General features: G+C 37.6%; 1 protein-coding gene across 3 annotated transcripts in view; it reads right to left on the reverse strand.

Moving 5' to 3' along the window:
- Positions 1 to 24,029, reverse strand: part of GUCY1B1 (guanylate cyclase 1 soluble subunit beta 1) — a 46,010-nt gene extending 21,981 nt beyond the window's left edge. Inside the window, exons 1-4 of one of the 3 annotated variants that reach the window (XM_007432129.3) lie at positions 23,824 to 24,029; positions 23,260 to 23,333; positions 1,616 to 1,716; positions 493 to 611 (exon numbers count right to left, since the gene is read on the reverse strand). In XM_007432129.3, coding sequence (XP_007432191.1) covers positions 493 to 611; positions 1,616 to 1,716; positions 23,260 to 23,333; positions 23,824 to 23,826 — 297 coding nt within the window. In that variant the 5' untranslated portion in view covers positions 23,827 to 24,029. Of the gene's footprint in view, positions 1 to 492; positions 612 to 1,056; positions 1,139 to 1,615; positions 1,717 to 22,934; positions 23,014 to 23,259; positions 23,334 to 23,758 lie in introns of those variants that run through there. The other 2 variants (XM_025169138.2, XM_025169137.2) reach the window with 2 other exon arrangements.
- Positions 24,030 to 25,540: the final 1,511 nt, after the last annotated feature.

Genomic DNA, 25,540 nt, shown 5'->3' on the forward strand with positions numbered 1-25,540 from the left:
TGTATATATTATAAAAACAACTCAGATTAGTTATTAAAATAACTGAGCATGTTCTTATTGCAATAGAAGTTATTCATCTCAAGATGTGTCACTCATGTACAACTATAGCATTATCTGGACACAACAAAAATGAAATGGAAATGGAATTTAGAAGACAGGTTGTTTGTTTTTTGGATGACTGCCATTTAAATATGTATCTACTCAGAATTTCCACGTAATTTCCTAATTAGGTGAAAAACTGAAGCTTGATGTGTATTATTTTGGTTCTTAAGTGTGAATTATCAAGATAATATTTTCGATACAATTGACTAGTGAAAACAGCAAATAAAAAGTTGTTGTGTACAAAAATAGCCAGAGTGAAAGGATTTCCGATTCTGGATCCAGAGATTTGATAAATTACATTCCTGTGTTTAAGCAAATGTGCAGAGTACTACAGCAAATACCTTTCAAGTTAAATTGCCCTGGAGCAATGATGTGTCTCAGATAACTTACTTGTAAAAACTCTCTAACATTGGATCCCAACACACGCAAGATGGTGTCATAACCAGATTCTTGGCAAAACACAAAAAACATCTTCCCAAACATTTGAAGGATTTCTCCAGCATTAAGGTCTGCAAAATAAACAAATAAACAAACAAATAAAATAAACATTCTGTGTTTTTTAAGGTGTCAAGGTCAATGCTCTTTGCTAAGAAATCATAGTAAGCACTGATAAAGAGATAAGAAGCAAAGTAATAAAATGAATAATGTCAATCAATGCTGTAAAGAATTTAGCAAATTATAGTCTAGAAAGACACAATGCACCTATTATTTCTTCACAGTTTCCTTTTCAGATCTGCTTTTAAAACCTTTATGAGAATTTACAGCATTTTACAGATTTCAAGTAAGGTAACCAGCACATTTATAATTCAGAGGAGCTTCAAGAATTGTCTCAAAGTTCAGTGGTTTGGATTGTGTGAAACAAATTCTCCAAACAATTCTGATATCTGCACAAACATTTTGAAGCTTATAATAAATAATAGCTCAGTGGTATGCAAAATTTGTTATGTAACATACCTCCATTGGTTGAGAGGCTTAGATACATATCTTGCGTTCTGTCTCACATAATTCTATTTTCAACTCACTACAATTCTTGAGGCTGTTTTAAAACACAACAATTTGAGACAAACTATATATGATCTTAAATGCTCACATGCATTAGACATATCTGTGTGTATTGGTGTGTGTACATATACATATAAAACTAAATGGCAGAAATCAGCCAGAGGAGAGGGCACGAATATTTACTGAGATCACAGCAGGTAGGAATATAAGAGTAGCCTCTCCAGAGAAAAATTGATCCTCTGAGGCCACCATCTGCATGGTAAAGAAAGGGCTCATTAGCATCCCTGAGACCTGCTCTTAATTTGAAATAAATATTCTAAGAATGTCTGCACAGTACCATTGTCAAGTCACCGAAAAATAATAGTCCAGACTGGACCATAGAAAACTATTTCTTTTTGTCATCGTAATCTGTAAAACACCACGCATCATAAAGGAAGGCAATGGCTTCACCGACTGAATTGCAGCATATCCTTCAGGAAAGCAATGCTGAAAGAAAGCCAGATTTACTCACTGAGGACTTTGCTTGCTGCAGCCACTAAATCATACGTTTTGGAATCATCATAAATAATTCTGACCAGAAACTGCCCTTCTTCATCCAGTTGTGCCTCTCTCCTAAAACAAAGCACAGCAAAATACACATACTTTAAAAAAATGGATGTATTTTGGACATTTTTAAAAAAAGAGGATCACAGTTGTTTAGTTGCTAAGATCACTGAAAATGTGCTCAGAATGAAGATATGATATGGCTCAAGGTAACAATATTAACTTGAAGGAAAAATGAAAGAAACTACAGATATCATATTTTGTCTTCAGTACTAGGAGAATCTCAAATGTAACATAACAGAAGAACAGTGTAACATACCATAATGGGAAATTAGTCTTTTTTTTTTTGGTGCCTTCAGATCAGTGTTGACTCCTGGCGACTGCCTGGACAAGTCCCTGCAGTTTTATTGGCAAGATTTTGGAAGTGGTTTGCCATTGCCTCCTTCCTAGGGCTGAAAGAAAGTGACTGGCTCAAGGTCACCCAGTTGGCCTTGTACCTAAGGCAGGACTAGAACTCACGGTCTCCTCGTTTCTAGTGGTGTCTTTACCACTACACCAAACTAGCTCATAATTAGATGTTAGTCTATACTATTGTTTAAAAAAACTTATCCATAGCAAACAATTGAGAATGAATATTGGCATGTTAATTTTGGGACTAATTTTCAAACATTACAAACGAATTTTTAAACAGATAGTCATTTTTCTCTATTTTTCTCATTGCAGAAGGTTGTAAGAGGTCCTCCTATACACACACACACATACTATAAGACAATAGTAGTATATGGCATTATGAAAGTAAAACTATTTAAACAATTCACACATTTCTGTGCAGGAAATATGTGCAGGAAATAATCACAGAAATCTGTGAATATGTGATTATTTTTTTCCCCTCTCAATGTCTGTGAAATCTCATTTGGTAGTAAAAGGAAGAAAAAAAGCAGCATTGATTCCTAGAAAAAGAAACCCTGTCATTTGAGTGGTAATGTTTAATTCCCTAGACCCAGGGGTCCAGAATAACAATTTGGAATATAAACAAAATGCATTTTGATGTTGATCAAAATTAGTCTTTTTGTTTTAAATTAGACCTTGTTCTTTACTGTGTTTATGTAAAAATACAGCAAATCTTAAAAACAAAAGTCAAACCACAATACAGGGAATTAATTGTTCAGTTAGCTGTCCTTGCAAGTTTCCATACCTGCCTGCATTGTTTCTCATGAATCAGAACATGCATGTGAGACAGGATACTACTGAACTTGCAACGCGCTGCTCTTAATTAAAAATAAACAATAGCAGTAGCTAAGTATTTGGAAAGATTAGAACATGTGAATTAACATCCAGTCTCTGAATATGCTGCCCCTGGCTGAAAGATGTAAATAATTAATGATTTTATGTATCTCTATAATAATCAACGACTGGACAGTTTTCAGGTATTATGTAACTGTATCAAATGAATCACTATTCATTAAAAATGATCCAAGAAATCGACTAAGAAGATTCTTCCTTGTTTCTTGCACCAAATTACAAGTCTAACATGCCCACCAAAATAAGTTGTGTTAGCTTTTGCTGTTAATGGCTAAATATCTCTTATATACAAAACCACTTTCCCAGCTAGGTTCAAGTCATATGTTTACAATTCTCACATATGAAAAGCATCATTATGCACATTTAAATTTGGAGTTAAAAAAAAAAGCTAGTCATCCAAAGGACTTCATGTTTCCTTCCTGAGCAGAAAGTACACTAAAGGTTACTATTGTTTCCTTTATTTATTTAGAATTAGAAGACCCTATTGTAGTGCTGGTGGCTTTACTGGAAGATTGGCAAGGAAGAATTGGATAATCATATGTACCTCTTAGGTACATTATATATAGAACTTCATATTCCCATGTAATGGTTGAGTATGTAACACAGATTCAAGCAAGAATTTACTTTAGTCACTAATGGGTTATATTTTTGTATACTTTGCTTTGCCTTGTCTTTGGTGGGGCACCCATATAGAGTAGGATAATCTTTGTCATCTCCAATCCAGAAAGTTGGGAAAGAAATACACCTTAACCTTGTGATGGTGTCATTGCCAGCTGGTGCTACACAAAGCATTCCAAGGAGAAGAGAAGAGGAACATCCTCTTTAGCCTTGGCAAAATCCAGTGAGATGGCATCACCAAAAGCAGGTGTGAGTAATGGTGATTCAGAGCCCATATATGCTAGTCAGAAATTCCCATAGGATGGAACTTTTATGCAGACTTAACCAGAAGGGCGCTGCATATTTGCTGACTTTAATGGGGTCTGCCTGCCGTCATTTCATTTGAGTTCCCTGATTGGCAGACAGCCAATCCCTTTCTGTTATTGTACTCTTGTATGCTTGAATATTCTTTGATTTCTGCTCATGCTATGTTATTATGTAATTTTCTTATACACCTTGAAATAAAGCCTTAAGTACTCATACCAGTGTGGTCATTGCTTCCGAATCCAAAAGAACCTGTGAGCCAATTCTGCTGGGCTCGGGAGAGACCAATACGCCTACAGACATCAAAGACATTTCCCAAAATATTCTTATGGACAAGTTTTATTTGAATGTAAATTCAAAGCTTTATTTTAGTGCAATTGGAAATTTATGTGATGTAGTAGTTTTCAATCCCCCTTTTAATCTAAGCTCATGACATAGATTCAATGATTTTCAAGTGTATAGCAGGAGAGAAACCATACATTGTAAATTAGGGATTTTAAGCCACTTTCAAAATAATTATTATATACATATCTGTCTACAGTACATTTGATATCTATGGGACTTCTAACACCTTGTATCATAGTGCTAGTCTGCATGTATTTCTTGACTGCTTGTTCCTTTATTGTTGATGGTTGATCCTAAAAGGCAGAAGCTGTCCACCGCTTCAATATCTTCACAGTCTGTTCTAAGGCTGGTTGTTCTACTTGTAATTAGTTTGTTCTTTATATTTAATTTTAATCCCATTTTTTCCCTTGACTTTTATTACTAGAGCTTTCAGGTCCTTTGTATTTTTGGCTATCAGGGTAGTGTCATTAGCATATTGACAGGAGGTTTTTGACATTTCTTCCTCCAATTTTAAAACCACACTCATCTTCCTCCAATACAGCTTCCCTTAATATATAGTCAGCATATAGGTTGAATAAATAAGGGGTGGGTATATAGCCTTGTCATACTTCTTTGCCTCTGGAGCCTGTCTGTTTCACCGTGTTCTGTCCATACTGTGGCTTCCTGACACATATATATATATATATATATAAATTTCTCATGTGGACAACGAGATGTTCTGGGATTCCCATTTTTCTGAGCACATTCCACGGTTTGATGTATTTGATACAATCAAAGGCTTTTCTATACTGTAATCAGTGAAGCACATAGTGACTTCTTTTTGGTGTTCTAGTTAATCAAATTGAACACAGACTTGCCCTACATTATTTGTGTAAATATTGTGCACACATATACAATCAGCCTGTTCTTTGCTACATACAGACTGCATTCTATAATCCCACCCTGAAATCAAACTAATATTTAATCAAATAAAGTAATATTTAGGATGATAAAGAATGGTTGACAGTGGTACTCTTCAAATACCACAAAGGTGCTTGTGGCTTTGAGGCTAAAAGCAAGGATATAATGTTAGCTGGGGGCATACAAGCTTGATACCCACAACACGCTAAGCCAAAATGGTTTATTTTCCATACATGGCTTCAAAAATTCTGAAAATTATGTGTGTCAACCCAAGAAGCATTTTTCTTGAATAGAGTAGATATACATTTTCTCTATTAACATATCTGTTAAATAAAACTCAGACTAATTCTTAAATAAACTCTATTAGATATGAATCCAGGGTTTTTTTGTTTGCTTTAAAACATTGCTGAAATCTTTTTGAACTGCAGAGTTGCTTTCTACCTTTAACTAGCATGAACACCAGCCAAAATGTTAGTAATAAGCCTAGTAAAATATTACAATACTTTTGCAAACCCTACAATCTAATCATTAAAATATTAACTTTGGTATCTATATTGTAAATTTTCTTAATATTGGTTGGAACTATCCTAGGACAGCTATTTTTGGAAAACTCATCTTTGCAGTTGGGCTTTCTTGCCAAAACATTCATGAAATATAGTAGCAAGTTTAAATGTCTACATGAGGTTTTCATTGAAAATGGCTGCCAATTCAAACAAATACAGAATAATTGCAATATGTGATTGATGTCATATTTATACTTTTCTTCCTAATCTAGAGAGTACTTCATTTCTAGCTAAATTTACCGGGGGGGAAAAACCTCTAGTAAAGATATAGATGGGGAAGGAAGTGACAGTAATGGAGGATAGAAAGGAGCTTAATTCCAGATTATTTTTAATAACGTAAAACTTGTTTGTTGATTCTGCTTTTGAGAAAATACTGGGACGTACATTGATCAACTTTGCCATAAATATAGTCATGCACTGGGATTCATGAATTATGCCACATCAAATATTAAAGAAGTACATTCCTTTCAGTTATTACAAGTAAAAACAATAAATTTACAATAATTAATAACTGTTTAACACTTCTTGTCATGTACAAAATTGTTTTCATATATCATTATCAAAATAGGAACTTAGAAAAAGAGAACTACCCTGCTTTCAGGCCACAGCATAAATTGACCATTCAGAGGCTCCTGGGTTGGTTAAATCAAGGATCGTTAATTTACATGCTGGAAATGAACAATGACAGCGTTTCTTCTATTGCAGCTCTAGCTGTTCTTTCTCTGCCATCCCTAAAATAGGAAAAAGTTAGTGCTACCAGATCTGGGCTACAAAAATCTGTACATCCACCAGACGGCAGGAAAGAGATACAGAAAACTAGGTTTTGTACTCCAGATCTGGTAGCCCTAAAAAGATAGCAGAGTTCAGATATAATCTAAACACGTTCATTACAAAACAAACTATGATTTATCTTGCAAACTATATTTAAGGTTCAGCACACTTTAGGATTTAGAGAAGATGGTGATCTACTGTTAATCAAAAGCTTTGCAATACCTCCTCTCAGTCATGGTAGATGATGGGAGAGTGTGTAAACGCTAAAGCGAACAAGGCTCATTATTTTATTTTATTTTTTGGTGATCAATTAATATAGTCAGTTATGCCCCACTTCTATCGTCCAATTTAGTTTATTCAAGGAGAAGACAGAAAGAGCATGACAGAGTATTTATTAGCAGGAAATAGCAACACAGAGAAAGAAATGGAAGCTAAGGTCACTGCTTATGTTTTGAAATTAAGTCGGGTGGGCATATAAATTTTGAAAATAAATTGGGTGGATATATACAGACAGTAAACAGATTACAGAGGATAGTGAGTAGGCTTCTCATACTTTACTCCTTTTGGTAAAGGGCAGTGACTGTCATTCAGTTCAATATAATCCAAATAATTGAGCACATTTAAGCTGCATTAGACTCAATGAGAGAGATTTATATAAACAAATGAATCCTACTGTTTGCAGAGAAAATTAAAGCAACTTACTTTGGTCTAACCATATCATACAAGAGTATTTTCTAAACAAGACTTCTTTGGTGGAAAAATGATATAAATCAAAATAGTGAACTTGAATTTCCAACAAATCTAGCAGGGATTATTTTTGCAACACAGCAGTCTAATATTTCTGCTATTTGTTCACCCTCTGTATCAGCCTTCGACTCAAGTATTAGAGTGGTAGCTATAAACAATCAGGCAAAAGTACAGCTGACCAACCAGGCTGGCAGAGAAGGGACAGTAATCATGTGAACAGTCTTTTTCTCTGTATTTTAGAAAGAAACACAGCTTTCCACTATCCTTCTACTAACAAGACTGTATGCAATCTGGTAACATAGCAGTGTTTTTCCTTACTGTGATTTATGGCTGTGTTAGAAGCCATGACATATAACCTTGATGCTCCATCTAGATAACACATTTCCTATTCACTGTGAAATCCCTTGCCATAAAATTTTAATATAAAAAGGAATAACTCATCGGGAGGTATGCTCCCAAGAGAACAATGGCAAAATAGAATGGATATCATCCTAGAGAGGGAAAAGAAAGTGCTGCATATCTTTATAAACGGAAATACGATTCAACTTTATCTAGGACAAGTTGAATAATAGGCTGTCACAAACAATTAAATCAGACACAAAATCTTTATTCCATTTGACTTAAATATTTCCTGAGCTGGTGTTTGCCATTTTAAATACTTCTCATTAAAGCACATATCCAAGATTCATTTTGTGCACCAGAGGCATTGTTTCTGTTGGGTGTCTTGCCACTCTTGTATGTCAATAGCCCTGGCTTTTGATGGATACTGACAGAAACTAATTTTAAGGATATTTTAAAAATCGTTTTGTTCAGATCAATATTTATTACAGAATAAATTCCAATACCTCGGGCACGAGTGGCTTGATTTTGACTCACCCTATATGTAAGAAGACAATACTTCTGATGCATGGTGTTGAATTTGACATTATCAACTTTGGAAGAGATAAATTTAAAAAATAAATATGGATCATTGTAAATCTTTTTGAGTTCACTTTATAAATACAGTGGTACCTCGGGTTACGAATTTAATCCATTCCATGACTCTGGTCACAACCCGATTTGTTCGTAACCCGAAGCAAAATTTCCCATAAGGTTCAATGTAATTACCGTTAATCCATTCCGGCGTCCGCGGACCACATGGCAAGGGCGGAAAAACGGCCGCGGACCACGTGGCAGGGCAGAAAAACGTCCGCGGGCCACGTGGCACGGGTGGAAAAACATCCGCGGACCACGCAGCAGGGCGGAAAAACGGCCGCGGACCGTGCGGCAGGGTGGAAAAACGGCCGCGGACCGTGCGGCAGGGTGGAAAAACGTCCGTGGACCACAGAGCAGGGCGGAAAAACGGCCGCGGACCACGTGGCATGGGCGGAAAATGGCCGTGGACCACGTGGCATGGGCGGAAAATGGCCGTGGACCACGTGGCACGGTGGAAAATGGCCGCGGATCCGGTTCATACCCCGAGGCGGAGTTCGCAAACCGAGGTAAATTTTTGCGGCCAGAGCTGGTCGTAACCCGAAAAGTTCGTAAGCAGAGGCGTTCGTAACCCGAGGTACCACTGTACCAAGGTACCTCTTGATATACATTGTTTAGGAAACTAGCAGCACAATTTGGAAAAGTATACCTTTTGTGTGAATGCTAGCATTATCAGAACGCATCCAAAATTTCCAAGACTATTTCTGAATAAAAGTTACAGAATAGTAGTGCCAATTGCCCTGCCAATAACAAACAACTTTTCTAGACTTGCCTATACTGTGATACAGCTAGGTAAAACAATTATTTTGGTCATGAGCAAATTAAATGTTCATTAGGTAAATCATTGTCAGTTTCCTCAATTCATCATCTTTTTTTTTTTAATATATTTTTCTGCTTTGAAATATTGCCCATTTTTGTGGTGTTTCGGCTGGCTCTAAGAGGGGTATTTTCCAACTTATTTTTTATTTCTCATGTGTCAACATGATCTTTTTAAAATTAATGAAAATGTATATTAAAACCAGGTCTTAGTATTTCATTTTACTTCAATATCATCAAAAATAATAATGAAGATAAGATTGGATTGATTCTCAACTTTGGGGTTTACAAAGGCTATAAAATCTGCTGCAAAATGATTCCCCAAAGCAAAGTATAAAATGTCTGTTTACAGAAGATTACTACATCATCCTGTTATCCCTTAAGTATACAGGTATTCATACATACCTTTATACATTTGTTACCTATCAGAACAACAGGAATTTTGTTAAACAAAGCCCAAATGTCCTTTGGACAGGTGGAAGGATCATCTTGCCATTGCTAGTGAAACAATGGTGATGATCAGAAACAAAAGAGAACAAGGTTCCAGCATTCATCATATTCAGAAAAGGATATTAAACTTCTGTTCTTACAAAAATGAACTCCCAGTTAGAGCTGATGAAACCCAGTTCACTTTGGCCAATTCACTTTATGAGAGAAACAGAAAGCCCCACTTACTTCATAAACTGTGTTTTCTTATTCCTAAACGTTCGGCAAATATTGTCAACATTCAGTTAATGAGGAAACACTATTGTACCAATATCAACTAAATATGCACCTGTCCAAAGAACTCAATTTTTGTATTAAGGAAACGGTCGTGTTTATAGTATTCAGAATGCATGACTATTTTTGCCAGTGGATAAGTGTGTTTGATGTAGGGTTTCAAAATATTATAATGATCTGATGATACAATCAGAAGTAACATATGTAAATGGTTGAATACTCCAAATACGCATTGGATTCACCTCTGTGAAAATAATAATAAAGAAAGCTAGATAAAACTCCTCTTTTTTTTTTTTCGGTAATGATTCATTCAAAACCACAGAACATTTTATTGAACTGGATTTCAGAAACGTTCAAAACAGTGGATAAAATGAAACTCGCAGTACATAGCCTCCATACACTTCCTTTTACCAGCATGTTGAAAACATGCATGGGGAAGTGATACCAGCAACTGCCTGCAACTTCTCAAATGAAAGCCTCTTTCCAGGATTGCAGAAGACAACTAAGCAAACTTGGAAACATGGTTCTTTTCAGGAGTTAGAGAGAGGAATTATAGATGCCCATGTTCCAAAGCACCATTTGCCTTAAAATCCAAAGGCTGCACAGCCCTAGTTTTTAACATTATTAGTAGACAAGAGTGAAGCTCGCACATCAATTCAGCTCAAAAGATCTCCTTGGAAAACTGCATCTGCAAACCATAACAACATGAAATGAAGTTAATATTAACAGAGAAGGGGAAACAGGCAGGACATGGCTTCAGGAACTCCATCCCATTCTTTCGCCAGCAATGGCCAGAGTGGGCTGCCTATGCTCTGCTCCGATCATGTGACCAGGAGGGATGAAGCTTAGTAGTGGGTAGCATGCCAAGATGCCACCCAATTGCCTCTCTCGTGGGGATGATTTGCGGGAATTTTTCAGGAATCTTTTTTTCTGCAGTCCCCAGCCAGATCAAGCCTGTTTTCAAACTCAATCTTTCCTTTGCTCTCTTCTTCTCCAGAACCAAATTTGGTCCCATCGTGTTCCGTTTTTGGAGAGTTATCCTGCTGATGGACAAGAGTCCCAAAACCCTTTACATAATTCTTTCCAACATTCCACTGGGTTGGAAAAAATAAAAATGAAAAATCTGGGATTTCTCTGAGACATTCTTCTTTATAAGAAAAAAACATCCAGCCAATGTTTCAAGCTATTTCGGCATGGTTTTCTCTGGCAAACCATGAATTACCAATAATTAAATGCTAATCAATATCTGTAGCAAAAAATGCCTCGTAAGATCAATTTCAAGGAGTACAACCAAAGTTATTTAATAGTTCTTTAAACATTATCAGTGAGGAACAGCAAAAACCTTCTTTTCGAGCACTGATTTTTCATATAAAGGCAACATGTGAATGAAAAGAAGCAAACATCTAGTATCTCTGTTGTCAGTCCCCACACTATAATTCTACTTGGAATTGGAATATCTGAAAATGTCATGCCTTGAAAATGGACCAGAAAAGATCTACTAATGGCAATGGTATCAGTAAGCAATAGACTTTTTGGAGTTGCAGTATTATGCAGATTAACCTAGAATCTTACCCTGGGGTAAGATGAGCTACCCGATTCAGAAGGTGTTCCAGTTTTGTTCCCAAGATGAGTTTTTTGGTCTGTGCCAACTCCATACGAAGAGTCATATCAATAGCTAAAAGGATTCTGAAACTAGTGAAGGTACATCTTCCTTTTTGAGAAGATTTATAGGACGCAGATATATTAAGCAAATGAGGTTGGCTGGCTGTTTTGTTTGTGCTCTGTGGACTGGAGGTACTGTGTTAACCAAGGAGCAAAGGTTGAAATTGTTGGAGGAAAGCAAGCACAGAGTTGAAGAGAGGATCCCTGGAGGAATGTGCAACTGAGAACCTAATAGGATCCAGAAGAATCAGAAAGGGACATCTGTAAAGCACCAACATCTGGTTGGTGAAAGGACCAAAACTACATTTGGAAAGGACAGACCAGGAGTCAAAGAAGAAAAGCATCGCCAAGCTATGCTCAGAAAGATAGGTTTTCCTCTTTCCAACCTCCTTTCTAGGCTAAAAGCAAGCCTCAAAGAAAAAGAACAGGTAGTCCTCACTTAACAACAGTAACTGGGACCAGAATTTCCATCGCTTAGCGACACAGTCATAAAGTGTGATGTCATGTGACTGTGCCGCTTTGCAATAGAAATTCCAGCACTTCCAGTTGCCATTGTTAAGCAAATCCCATGCTGTCATTAAGCAAGGACATCACATGGTCGCCATTTGCAATCTCCTGCCAGCTTCTCCATTGACTCTGCTTGTAGGAAGCCAGCAAAAAAGGTTGCAAAAGGTGATCACATGACTTGAGATGCTGCAATGTTGTAATTGTGAGCCAGCCACCAAGCACCCGGATCATGATCACATGACCACGGGGACGCTTTGACCAACATAAGTATGAGGACTGGTTTTAAGTACCACTCATTCAGTGCCATCATAAATTCAAATGGTTGCTGAACGAGTGGTCATTAAGCAAGGGCCACCGGTATTGTTAAGCTGTCTAATGGAGTTAGCATAACAAACCTCTGTATGATAAGGTGACACAGTTAAGGACCTGTAAAAGCCCTGTATGTATATAGCTATCTAGTTGTTTGTTATACTAAGGCCACAGTATAATAGGAATAATCACATGTTTATTTACTTTAATAGCATTGCAAAAATAAACAACACTTCAGTTTGTTGAAGCAAATGTATGCATGTATATAAATCTCTGTGCTTTACCTACCCTCCCACAGTCCCACTGAAATCAGTAGGGCTTGCTTCTAAGTAGGCATTAAATGGTGCAATAACAATTGCAAATTAATTAAAAGAGAATGATGAGATTAAATGGAAGAGAATATATATAGCTCAGAGTTGAACTATTGGGTTCTTGCTGCTCTCTGAGCTTGGTTGTTTTCTTGCAGATGTCTCATTACCCAACTAGGCAACATCATCAGTGCAAAAGAGAGTGAGGTTTGCTGGCTGTTTATATATAATACTTGCCCTGCTAGTCTTGGTGGGGTTGTGGCTTCCTCCTTGATAGTTCCTTGACTAAGGTATTAAATGGATTTATTTAATACATTTCTGCACTGAGTAACAACAAATATTAATTTGATGGCTCCTTTATTACACACTTACAGGTTTTCTAATAACATTACGAACATCATTGTTATATATCTTCTATAAATTATAATTCAGAGAAGACAAAACATTAATATTAGTATCTATAATCTTCCAAAGAGCAGACGTTAATATTTGTTATATACATATAATTAAATTTTGTTTCATGAATTGCTAAAGAAAAGTAATTTAAATTGACTTTCTGTCAGCTATATAAATGCAAAGAATTATTCTCCTGATGTATTCTTGTTGAAGATTATTCATAGGCAATAAAACTGCACATCTCTTTTAAGTAAACGTAGAGATTAATTCTGCAGGCAAACACCTTATCTCTTCTTATCATCTTTTCAAATAAGAAATGCACAAGACTGATATTTGAAGCTACTGTATATTGCCAGGCCATCTGCCTAATCCCAAAACTCATCAACTCTCTCAGATACATATATGTGCACATAATACATGAGAAGGCTCTAGCTTTATGCCCTGTGAGAGCTACTTTTACCATGCACATCTGTTTTTGTTTTCATAATGTGAGGAAATGCTACAGTATGTTTCGCACAAAGCAAGCCAAAAATGTCCCCTATCTTGGTAGAAATCCAATAATCCAACTTCCTTCAATTTTCAGTTACCTCTGAATACATAAATTAAAAATATAAGAACTGCACAAATGTTTTTATCCAGTGATAACTGATTATACAAGTACAATTTCATGCATTACAATTTATCTAATGACAACAGAAGATTACCTTTGAATTCTATATGCTGCTGAACGGCAATTTAAATGATAATTGTTTTTAGTCTACATTTTAAAAAGTGCAATGTAAAAATGAATAGTATTTCATTGCAAACTAAAAGGCATATTCTGATACATGAAACATTCATATAACCTACTGTTAAGGTTATGCTTCCTTGTATTAATTTCTAACGTTACGCTCTGAGAATTAAATGAAAGGTTGATCCTGCTTCTGAAATGTTTGAGCATGGCAGGCCATAAAGCAAATTTCTTTATTCATGTCAGCCCTTTGAGATACTCCAGACAAGAAACCAAAACCATGACTCTCTCAGATACATATATGTGCACATAATACACGAGAAGGCTCTAGCTTTATGCCCTGTGAGAGCTACTTTTACCATGTACATCTGTTTTTGTTTTCATAATGTGAGGAAATGCTACAGTACGTTTCGCACAAAGCAAGCCAAAAATGTCCCCTATCTTGGTAGAAATCCAATAATCCAACTAATAAAGGTACTAACACTACCTTTATTATAAGGTTACAGTAACCAAATCTTGTCAAGTCTCTGCACTTCTCCCCTTCCTTGCCTTTACTTTCCAGAGAACTAGAGAGGGTCCCTTCTGAGAAACTTCCCGTGTCCCCATTCCTTCTGTGGGCTTGTCTGACCATTACCTAGGCTGTGGCTCCTCTTCCTCCTGTCTCCCAAGGTTATTTTCACAGACCATTATAATTCTCAAGTTCCCCTTCATTGTCTCTGCTGTTAATTCAGAGCATTGCTTTGTCAATTACACACTGCCAAGGTAGAAAAACCCAATTTCTTGTGATAGGAAATCTTGGAAAAACTGAATCTGAGTGATTTTTCATCTTCAGCAAAATGGCAATAGTTTACAATGGAAGCCCAAATACTGTATATAGGCTGTGAAAATATTATGTATCATGCTTTCTGTCCAACATCCTGCAAAATTATTGTTTTTGTTTTTAGATTTTTTAAAAATGCTTTTAATTGATAATTTTTTTAAAAAAAATCCAACTCCTATATAGATTCTTCTATGTCTTTTGATAAATTTGCTATCTATTTTACAAGTGAATATTATTCAAATCAACTTGCAAGTTGCAAATTTTAATACTGAAATAGATGTCAGATCTTTCCTGTATGTAAATACATCCTCTGTGATGCATGTGACAGGGTATGGGGTGGAGGGAGTATGTATAAGTAATTCCAATTAGTTAGGAAAATTGGAACATTTGCCAATTGTTGTTACTGATTACTATTAATGTCCAAGAGCAGGAAACCATATGAATCCAAATCTTCAGGAAGCAGTTGGAGTATTTCTGAAAGCCAAACCTTATGGGGCAGCCTAATAAGATAAATGTTACTTCTAGCCTTCCCTTTTTTGGGGGGGAAAAACCCCAAGAATTATTGTTTTATGGTTTGAAGCATTTTTAAGCCTGGCTTTCATTTTAGCATAGCTGTTAACAACTTCCAGCTATAAATGAGGGGTTTTATTTTTCTCTTAGCTTCCCTGTGTCTTTCTTCAGTTAGATCAGGTGAACAGCAAACATTAACACATTAATTCATACAATGTTAATTAATTTTTTATATAAAAGCATGATAAATACAATATGATAGATATGATAAATTTTCATATCTAAAAAGACAAAAAGAAAAGCTTTTAGAAATCTTTCAGTAGAGTGTAGTTATTTGTTCCATAAAAAATAAACTATTCCAGAATAAAATGATTGCTTGAATAGCAACCACGACACAAGGCAGATGACTTTTTGGTCAGCAAAACACTACACAGTATAAAAATGACTGTGTGACAGTCATTTCCTATTTTTAGGAAAAAAAGAGGCTAGAACACGTCAGTCCCCTTCATAGATTTCACCATGTATGGAAACCATGATCTACAACTCTGAACCCACGCCAACCTACAGAACTATCATGTTATTTAAAGCATTACTTTAATAAAACATCCATTCTGAACTTCGATAGAGAAATGTTAAAAGGATGTGAAAACACTATGTTCCAGAATTAGATTTTTTCCAAATATTCTGATCTCAGTTTGGACTCATTCAATTAGTTATATGATTTTTTTTAAACTGGAATGATTTTTTTTTCTGTTTTATAGAATTGTTCTAGAAAAATCAATTCAAATGCATGACTAACTTAGTATTAGCACGCTGCCCTCATAAGTGGCAAGCTCTGCTCAGTTGCTGTGATCTTCTGGTACTCTATCCTGGTTGGTAGGTAAAAGCTATTAGGTAGGTATTATAGCTACTGACTAGGATAAATAGTAAACGCATTCTTCATTAGGATGTAGATCACACAGAACAGGTATTTCTTGCTTTTTCAGGAAGAAATGAAATTGAAACACAGGCAGGGATTACCTAGTCAATTTCTCCATTTGCCATTCTAGCCAAGATGGTGAGAGTGGATTACTGTACATTTTAATTGTAGGCATTCTTGAATTGAGGCATTTTTAAACCTGTTGCTGTCTGGATTCTGCATTGCCATAGCACTACAAGAGACGTGGTGGCTGATTGACCATCTGCATCATAGCAAGGGCTCATTTTATCATTTTCAGTGTAGTTAGTCATGATGTTATAGCAGGACAAAGTGGTATAATAGAATACAATCTGGATTCAAAGGCTCCTATTATGTTTTATTATGCAGAGTTTGGTACTCCTATTTAGTGTATGTGTTAAAGCTGTTATTCTATTTGACAACAATTTAATTAATTTAATGAAATAAATCTCTAATCAGTTAAACCTTTTTATCCACAGAACCCACTTAAACAGGTACAAAGTCAGCCATTCACAAAACACCATTAGGTACAAGCAAAGTCAGAGCATAGAACAATCATCACTGAAATAAACATAATCTGATTTTATGAGGGAAAATGTATTTTAAAAATTATTGTTAAACAATAATTGCTCTAATCTCTTTCTAATTCCTTCGACACACCATCAGGCCATGTACTTATAATTCTTCTTGTATTATCCAACTGGAAATAAGAAGGAAAGAAAAATGGGATCCCATGCCTACTTGGAAAGATACTAAGACTCAGTGAATACAGCCCCATAGCCTGATAAATGCTTACCCTGGAGATGAATATCATTGTGGACATTATAGGAGGACACAGTTAGTCAGTCTATGGCAGCCAAAACTCAGTATGGATCTGGCAGCACCTTATCAAACTAATACATGTTATTAAAAGGGATAAGCTTTCATGAACTGTGTCACCATTTCATCACCCATCTCAGTATCTCAGCAATATGTGATTTATGAGGCACAAACTACTTAAGTATACATTACAGAATGTGTTTGTGGAAAGGGATAAATAAATTGACAGTGAATCAGTGTAAACTAAGAATCTTTGTATAGAGTCTTACCTGAAACTGGTTGGAGGCTTTAAGTTTTGATAAGATAAACAAAAAGCATTTTGGCAAGCAAATAAAAAAATTGACAATACCCAAATTATGAGAGGCCCCTAGGAGAAAATACTGTGACTCCTACAATATTGTTGTAAAAGCAAGTAAGAGATTTCTTTTTTTTTCTGTATGCCACTTCTATACACTGATAGCTAACAGAGGAAAATAAGTATTGGTGTCAGGGAGGGGGGAAATGGGGGAAGTGAAGTCATGTGTTTTATTTCATCTTCATATAAATGACACAACTTAAATACTTGCTTCAGACATCATGGTGTTATATACCCATGTCATTTGCTCAATCACCTCATGAGCCACGCGTTATCATTTTAACATTATCATGGCTTGTTATGCATACTACTGTATTCATATGAAATCTCTTGCTTTCTCAGATCCAGCATCACTTTGGACACATACAAAGGATCCTGACCAGGACTTCCATGAGAAGAGTCAATTATATCAAAATTGTGAACACGATCAGGCAATTGAAGCCTCGTCCCTTCTTAATGAGCACCACATGCACATGAAAAGGGGCAAAGCTTTGACTGCTCAGTCCTGCCTGCCATTTTGACATTACTGACGGGATGCCCTCTGTCCTTACAGAACAGATTTAAAGTAGACCGAGGAAACAAGATACAGTAATATTGGAAATTCAATGGGAAAAGCTAATAGAGCAGTGTTTCTCAACCTCTGCAACTTTAGGAGGTGTGGACTGCAACTCCCAGAATTCTGGGAGTTGAAGTCCACACCTCTTAAAGTTGCTAAGGTTGAGAAACACTGTGATAGAGTAAAAGTAGATGGCATCCTTATGAACTTTGGATACAAAATGGTTTTAGAATAACAGAGAGGAATATTACTTTGATTATAAAGCATCATATGGTTTTATCCTATTCAGAGACTAAGCTTTTCCTCAACAGGAAGTATTTTATTCTGTAAATATTGTAAATCGCCTACACTGTTATGGGATTGTGAGTCATAAGAGATTTTGTCCCCAATGCAATTTAAAATTACATGAAGCCACTGGGAGCAGCATCAGGAATTTGGAGGCAAGCTGTCACCCTTATGCTGATGATATTAACACTCAGCAATTCTTATCCATAATAGATGAATCAGGAAAAGATATGCATATTTTGAACCGGTATCTTAATGAATTTTCTGGATATGATTGTGAATGCAGTGATTAAGTAGATGAAGTCCAGTAATATGAGGTTGAATTCCAACAAGCTGGGGACCTTATGGAAGGATGATTCCTAGGTATGAGAAGTGGTAAGTCTGTCATTGTTACATTTCTCAGAAAGAATGGATATATTGTTTGGGGAAACTCCAACAAGCCTCATAGTAATTAAAGGTTGAATTACTTTTTGGCCAGGAGTAACTATTTTCACCTTCTGTAATGGTATGTGTGAATGACCTTGGGAGACTGGGCCCAGAGATGCTGCCTAGGGAACAGTCAGATAAGGGACAGCAGAGTCTGCAGTTGGATAGTAAGCAGGGCAAGAGGCTCAGAAGAGACCCTCCCTAATTTCTTTTGGTGTAAAGGAGACAGGGGGAGAACTGTACTTTCAGACTTGCAAGATTCTATTAATGTAGCCATACAATAAAGTAGAATTAGCTCATCTGGTCATATTTCCTGTCTGGTCTACCTGGTAAGGCTGAAATCTTCCACTGGTATACCATCTCTGCCTTTCCTGGCAGAGACAGCCTGGCTAGTTGCATTCATACACTGATAAACTTGTGTATAAATTACTGTAACACATACCATACAAGACTATATTTGTGTTTGGTTTGAAAGTTATAAATGGTACAGAATATGGCAGCTAAGTTGCTGAACTGGACAGCTGGCCATGTATCTTCACCTCTGCAGCCAGTTAGCTATGAAGCCAAGTTTATTTAATTAGTTTAGACATTTAGCAATGACTCTACATACAATACTGATACTAATACTAGAAAGTAATAGAATGAAAGTAAATGAACACACAATAATAACAATAATATTGGCACAGAGGATTCCACATTTAATTCCCAAAGCTCTCCCAGAACATCTTTTTTGCCTTGCGGAGCAAGCTGTTCTCTAAGGGAGCCCCCACAGAGAACACTCACAGTCAGGCCCTCTCCCATCACACCTCATAGTAAGTGGGGACCCTTAACAAGTGCTTTCTGGTCGCCCAAATCAGGCAGGCCTAATTCAGCTGAGAAAGGGAGACTTTTAGATACCCACGTCCTGAGCAATATAGGTCTTTAAAGGTAGCAACCAGCACTTTAAATTGCACTCTGAAACACATCATTAGCCGGCAGAACTCCTTTGGCAGTGGAGTAACATGGCAATCATGCAACTGACCAGAAACAGTTAAGGCTACTGTATCTTGCACCAACTGAAACTTTGTGGTAATCTTCAAGGGCAATCTTATATAAAGTAAATTAGCATAATACAGGTTAAAGAGTTTGCTGTGTCACATTTGGCCTTAAACAACTTTTGACCTTGATACCTTCAGATACTCTTTCCTGTTACAGACTTGGAAAATTGCTAAGATCATTAATGGAGTACCTGTTGCATTGCTGCAACTGATTGTGTCATCTTGTGAACACTGATAGACAGTCCCTCTCTGTCTTCACTCTGGAATGTTCTACCTCATATATTCATGAGGTGCATATTATCCCTTTTAGGTCCTTCCTTATGGGGATGAATTGTTTTGTTTTGATCCCCCCTACACACATACACTCATTTTAATAAATATGTTTTAAACACTTTTAATTTATGGTATTTTATCACTGTATTTTAACACTTTTTATTTTTTATTATAAACTGCCCTAAGATGTACTTCTCTGGGACAAAATTATGTTAAATGCATTTTAAAAATCAGTGTGTACATGTAAATATATGCTATTTACCTATTTACTACATTTCTCAACAAATAATTTACTTTTAAAAGGGAAGAATTGTTTTAGATGCATTAAAAATACACTAAACAAGGTATTTGAGGTTTTCTGTCTGATCTTCCTGTGTAACTTTGGAAGATGAGAGTAGCTTGAATTCAGAGTTCATGTTATATCACTTTTATGATTCAGATTGATTCTAATTCAGGTAAGGATGAAAAATTTTATTAAAGTTGCTTAAAGGATACAAATGATCTGTTTAGTTTGTATGATAGATACACGTGCACATACATACAATTTTTTTGCCTTTATACAGTCCCTAAGAAAATAGAATCCTGTAAGCAATATTTTGAAAATAAATCAGAAGGTCAGGTTTGGCTCACTGTGGGAAAGTTCAGACAAAAGAACCTTAGTAATTTAAAGCAGGATACAAAAGAGTGGTTAGTCCTGCTATACAGGTTTGCTAGTTGTTCGTGTGTGTTTTTTTAGGTGTATTGTTTTATTTCTGTCTTAGAAATGATAAAACTCATCTGTTTCAGCTTAATACAGTATTGTTTTGGTTCACTGTGTGTAAATGAAAAATTCAGTTGCACTCTGAAATTTCATGTAGGCTACAATGATATATTCACCTCTTAAGGAAATAAGCCCCAAGAATTCAATTATTTTTTGGCACATAATGCATATTGCACTGTCAATTATTGTGATTATGACAGATTAAACTCATTTGTCCAAGTCCCATGGAAAGACTAGAATAGCTGCATGCTGAAATAGCTAAATGGACCTCTCTTTTTGCATCTTCAGTTAATTAAATTAGTGTAATTCAGTTTAATGTTATGCCTGCCATAACTCAGATTTAATTAAGAAAATGGAAATATATATTTGTCATAGGCAGAGGTTAAAGTTGGGCAAACTACTTCTTCACTATTACAATACTCATAAGGAAAACAACAGTATAAAAGACAAAGACCTTAAATGAGAAACACAGTTCACTTTCTGAAAGAACAACATGCATTTCTTATCATGTGATATAGAGAACACTAGCAACACAAATCTGTATCATGCACTTACAAACCTGTTTGCTGGAGATATACAGGAAACAAGATTATGGTTTGTATTTCATTCCCATTCTGCCTGTTACATGTTAGTGATTTTCTTCTACCTCTTCTTATTAACCTCTTTCCTCTGGCATAAGTTTGGTCCTCAAGAGATTGACAAGATAATGTGACAGAGAGTAATTGCACTTTCAGAAATACATAAATTTGGGATGGAAAGAAGGCTGAATATTAACTCAGTCACTATGAAAAGTGAGTTCATTGTGTAACTACCAACTTAATTACACAACGGACCCATTTGACAGACCCCAGGGAAGAAATCATACATCAACAAAGGAGCTAAAGTTTGCAGGAAGAACATCTCATGTTCTATCACTGGCATTTCCAGGTAGGACTAAAAAATACTCCTGCCTGAAATCCCAGGAAACAGTTGGCAATTAACAAAAAAGAGTGTTCTAAATGGATCAGGGGACTGCCTCATGAAGAGGGATCTCCTTTGTTGTTCTGTAAGTGAAGGAATAGGCCCAGGAGCTAAAATCTCAGTTGAGAGAGCCTGGCCTAGAGATTAGAAAAAAGTACTCTTGTTTATTTATCTGAAGTAAATTCCACACCCAGTTTTGGATTCAGTATTTCTAAGGGTCTTAGAAAGGACCCTTAATACCCACAGCCAGCTGCCACATTTGCAACCAACAAGTGAAAAGAATGTGCTTTTCTACTCTTTTTCTATACATTTTTGGGATGTGTTGGCATTATGTTCTTTGGTTGTTTACACTGATTTTAATATAGCAATTGGGCTATGCCAGTAATTCTTGAAAATATTTAACATAAAACAAGGCTGTAATTTTGCATACATAGCATGTAGCACATAAGACTAACACAATACTATAAATCCATAGGAAATTATACTTAATCACTTGCCCCACATTAGAATCCCATTTAAGATATCCTAACACCAAATTTATTTTGGCAAGAATGATATGTGAGGAACATTTATTAATTTTTGTAGACCCAGAGCAACCAATTTCTCAAAAAAGAAGTCATCTTAAAAATAATTTATATCCAATCAGGAATAATTGGAATCAGGAATAATAATATCCCTGCTCAGTTTACACCCCAATTTTATGCATAAGCCTCAGTGGGATAATATTTATATTACACCCAATAATAAATATAACCCTAAAACAGTACATAGTGTGCAAGCTTTTACATTCTCCAGACCTCTTCTTGGGATGGTAGGATGGATGGCTCTCTAGTGCTGGCCAGCTTGCATCCGCACACAAGTACACAATTTGTTTTATATTTAGCATCTATAAAAACATACAGAGAACCTGCAAGCTTGAATACTAATAGTTGGTCCTAATAAAGTTACGATCATGGCTACTGTAGTCTTGGGTAGTGGTTAAGGCACCAGGTTAGAAACCAGAAGACCATGAGTTCCACTCCCACCTTAGGTATGAAGCCAGCTGTGTGACCTTGAGCTAGTCCCTCTCTCTCAGCCCTAGGAAGAAGGCAATGGCAAGCCACTTCCGAAATCTTACCAAGAAAATTACAAGGACTTGTCTAGGAAGTTGCCAGGAGTCAAGACTGGCTCAGAAGCACACATACAAAAAAAACCCCACTGCATATTCTGGATTTTTTTTTTTTATAACTATCAGGTTTATGTATTGTTTTTGCAAACCAAGTGCATATTTACTTAAGAGGCTACATCCAGGAAGCAAAACTGGATATAATCCTAAGTAAGGGAACACTGGAGAGGGGTGTTCTCATCCTAGTTGAAAAATTCAAGGAGCAGGACATACTCTACCCTGAAAAGTAGCTGCTGTCACAAAAAATGCTGAAAACTCAGGATTTTGTCCACTTCCTCCCCCACAGAGGTTCTCAACCCTAGAAGTTTCAGCTGCCCATTTTGGTTTTCCCATCAGCTTTGCAGTCAGAGCCAGAGATGAAAAGGACTGGGGTCACCTCTTCCCAAGAGTGATTGAGCGCTGGAGCTGTCCTCACCTCCTCTTTTTCCCCTTGGGGGAAAAGGGCCTTGCTCACTCTTCCCCAGCACTCTTCTCCCTCCTGAGCCCTTCAGAGCGTGAGAACCAGGCAAAGCAAAGGACTGGAGAGAGTCCCACCAATGGAAGCAGCCTCACTCCTCAACTCCACCAGGCATGGGACAAGGAGGAGGAAGAGCCTGCAGGGAACCGTTTCACCCCACTTCCTGATAAGGAACAAGGAAGCAAAGCCAGTTCCCAGGGGGGGAAGGACAGCAGCGTCTGCACACAGTCTTTGGCCCCAGGGTTTTGCAGGTAAAGCTGAAGCCCGCGAGGCTCCTACTTACTTGATGTCTTCCCAGACTTCAGGGCCATAATTCCGAATCACCAGCAGCTCCAGGGCGTGATTGACGAAGCCATACTGTCAAAGAAAAAGTGGGGGAAAGTTCTTGTGGCTGGAAGGCTGTGGGGCACTCTGCGAGTAGCAAAGGGCAAGAGGGAGAAGAGGGGTACTGGAAACCCCGAGACAAACCCGGGTTGGTTTCCGAAGGAGCAAGAGAATGGGTAGGAGAGCTAGCAACTCCCCCTTCACCTACTCCAGGTATTTTATGCCTACCCAAGGCAAATTTGAACGCCCTGCTGAAGGCGGAGCTACTAATCTGCACAGAAGGGAAGGGGGTCGGGGAAATGCTGGGGGCAATCCGGACTGGGACAGATAGGACGGAGCAGGTTGGGCCGCTGCACCCCTCCGCTTGCACCTCTCTCCTCCTTCGAAGCGCCTGTCTTCCTCTCCTCTCCCCCTTTCCCACCTCCCGTCTCAGCACCGCGCATCTTCTCCTTCCCCACCTCTGCTGCTGAAGAGGACCCAGCACGCTCCGAAGGGCCCGGGGAAGCGTCGCCCTGACACTCACCATCGCGCCTGCGGTCTACCCCTCCCCGGCTTAGCGGGGACACTGTTCCAGCGGCGGCTCAGCGAGGCAAAGGCTGAAGAAGAGCAGGCAGGCTGCAGCTCAGCGCGCCAGCCGCCCCCGCGGGCACCCTCTGATTGTCACCGGGCCGCAGCCAATCGCAAGATCAGCCCGGAGGGTGGCTTCCAATCAGAAGCAGAGGAGGGAATTTGGGTGCTGTTCTGGCCCAGGGCGGGGGGCGAGAGAGGCCGGGGGAGGAAAATGGATCGGAAGGCAGGAGAATGCGGGCCGATGTACACGGCGCTCGCGGAGACGCGAGTGCCCGACAGTGGGAGGGAGAAGGAGAAGATGCAACGGGTGCGAAACGGCGCGATTGAAGGTGTTCACGCGTGATGCCCCTATGCTGGGAGAGCAGGGTCTTCCTTCTCGCGCACACGCATGCCGCCTTTCCCCAGTAATTTTAGCAGCTGCTCGGTCGCCTTAGTTACCGTTTGCTTTTTTCTGATTAATACAGAGATGTACCTTTCTAGAAACTGGATATTCCCAGTCTTTCCGAGTAACTATCTGCTATATTTCATTGTCTCGGTTGTACTTGAATCGACAGAGTCAATTCCAGCCATGATTTCCCCCCCTGGAAGTGCAGTATGCACGTTCTCCTTCTTTTAATGGAGATCTGTTACATAGTTCTCTGATCCAGGTCTCCAACAGGCTCAGGGATGTTGCTTCTCGATCTTTAGATATTCTGCCCCATCAAGAGCTGGACATGATAGATGCTACCGTCTCTTTCTCAGCTCATTTCAGTTGCCAGTTGACGCCGGTGACGTGCGTTCTATTGTAGTTTAACCCTCCTTAACCAACTCCAGTGCAGAAGAGCAAATTGGACAGCATTCAGTTGGTGGTATAATTACAGCTGAATGACAAGGTTAACAGTACTAGCACAGACCCTTCCCACAGAAAATGGAAAATGCTGTGATTATTTTCCAGATTGGTCCATCATTAAAGTGAACATTAAAAACGGGGGCTGAAAACCATACAATTTTCCAAAATGATATCTGTATATAGATGGGAAGCAGTAAAACAAGGATAGGGGATATGAGCCTCTTCATTGCTGAATTACAACTTCTGTACTCCAAGCATCATGCATTATGGTAAGGAATATTGGTAACTATAGTAGAACAACATTCTGAAGTCCACAGTTACCTGACCCCACCAGAGTGCCAAATGTTTCAAAAATATTTCTTAAGGTCTCATTTAAAATGTCTCTTTCTGCCAACCCCTAAGTCTTCTGAGACCCATTTTAGACATGAAATTAAATGTTTTTCTTGCAAAATACAGCAGGAGTTTTTCATAATATACTGAAAAACTGTATGAAAATAAAAGTTAAATAAATAGCTCTCTTGGCAGAAATAAATCAATTGGGAAATGATCCAAGCAATTGGTGTCTTCTACTTTTTTGAAAATAACTGATAAAGGTAAGGAATACAATGATAGGTCCAAAGCAATAATGTGAATGCAGAGGTAGATCAGTATTGGATTTTTAATTACATTGTAGTGATTAACATCTATGAAGTGGAAAAGGAGAAACTGTGAAGTATTAGATATATTTTGATGCTGCTGCAAAAGTAACCCTTAGTATCAGAGTTATCCAAGTTTCTCATTATTTGATTTATTGCATTCTGTTGAATACCTATAATATTGTAACTATGCCATACCATACCAT

The sequence above is a fragment of the Python bivittatus genome, unplaced genomic scaffold (genome assembly GCF_059951505.1).
Source record: "Python bivittatus isolate LINGU-HERP-01145 unplaced genomic scaffold, Pbiv_v1 ctg000070_np1212, whole genome shotgun sequence".
NCBI lineage: Eukaryota > Metazoa > Chordata > Lepidosauria > Squamata > Pythonidae > Python > Python bivittatus.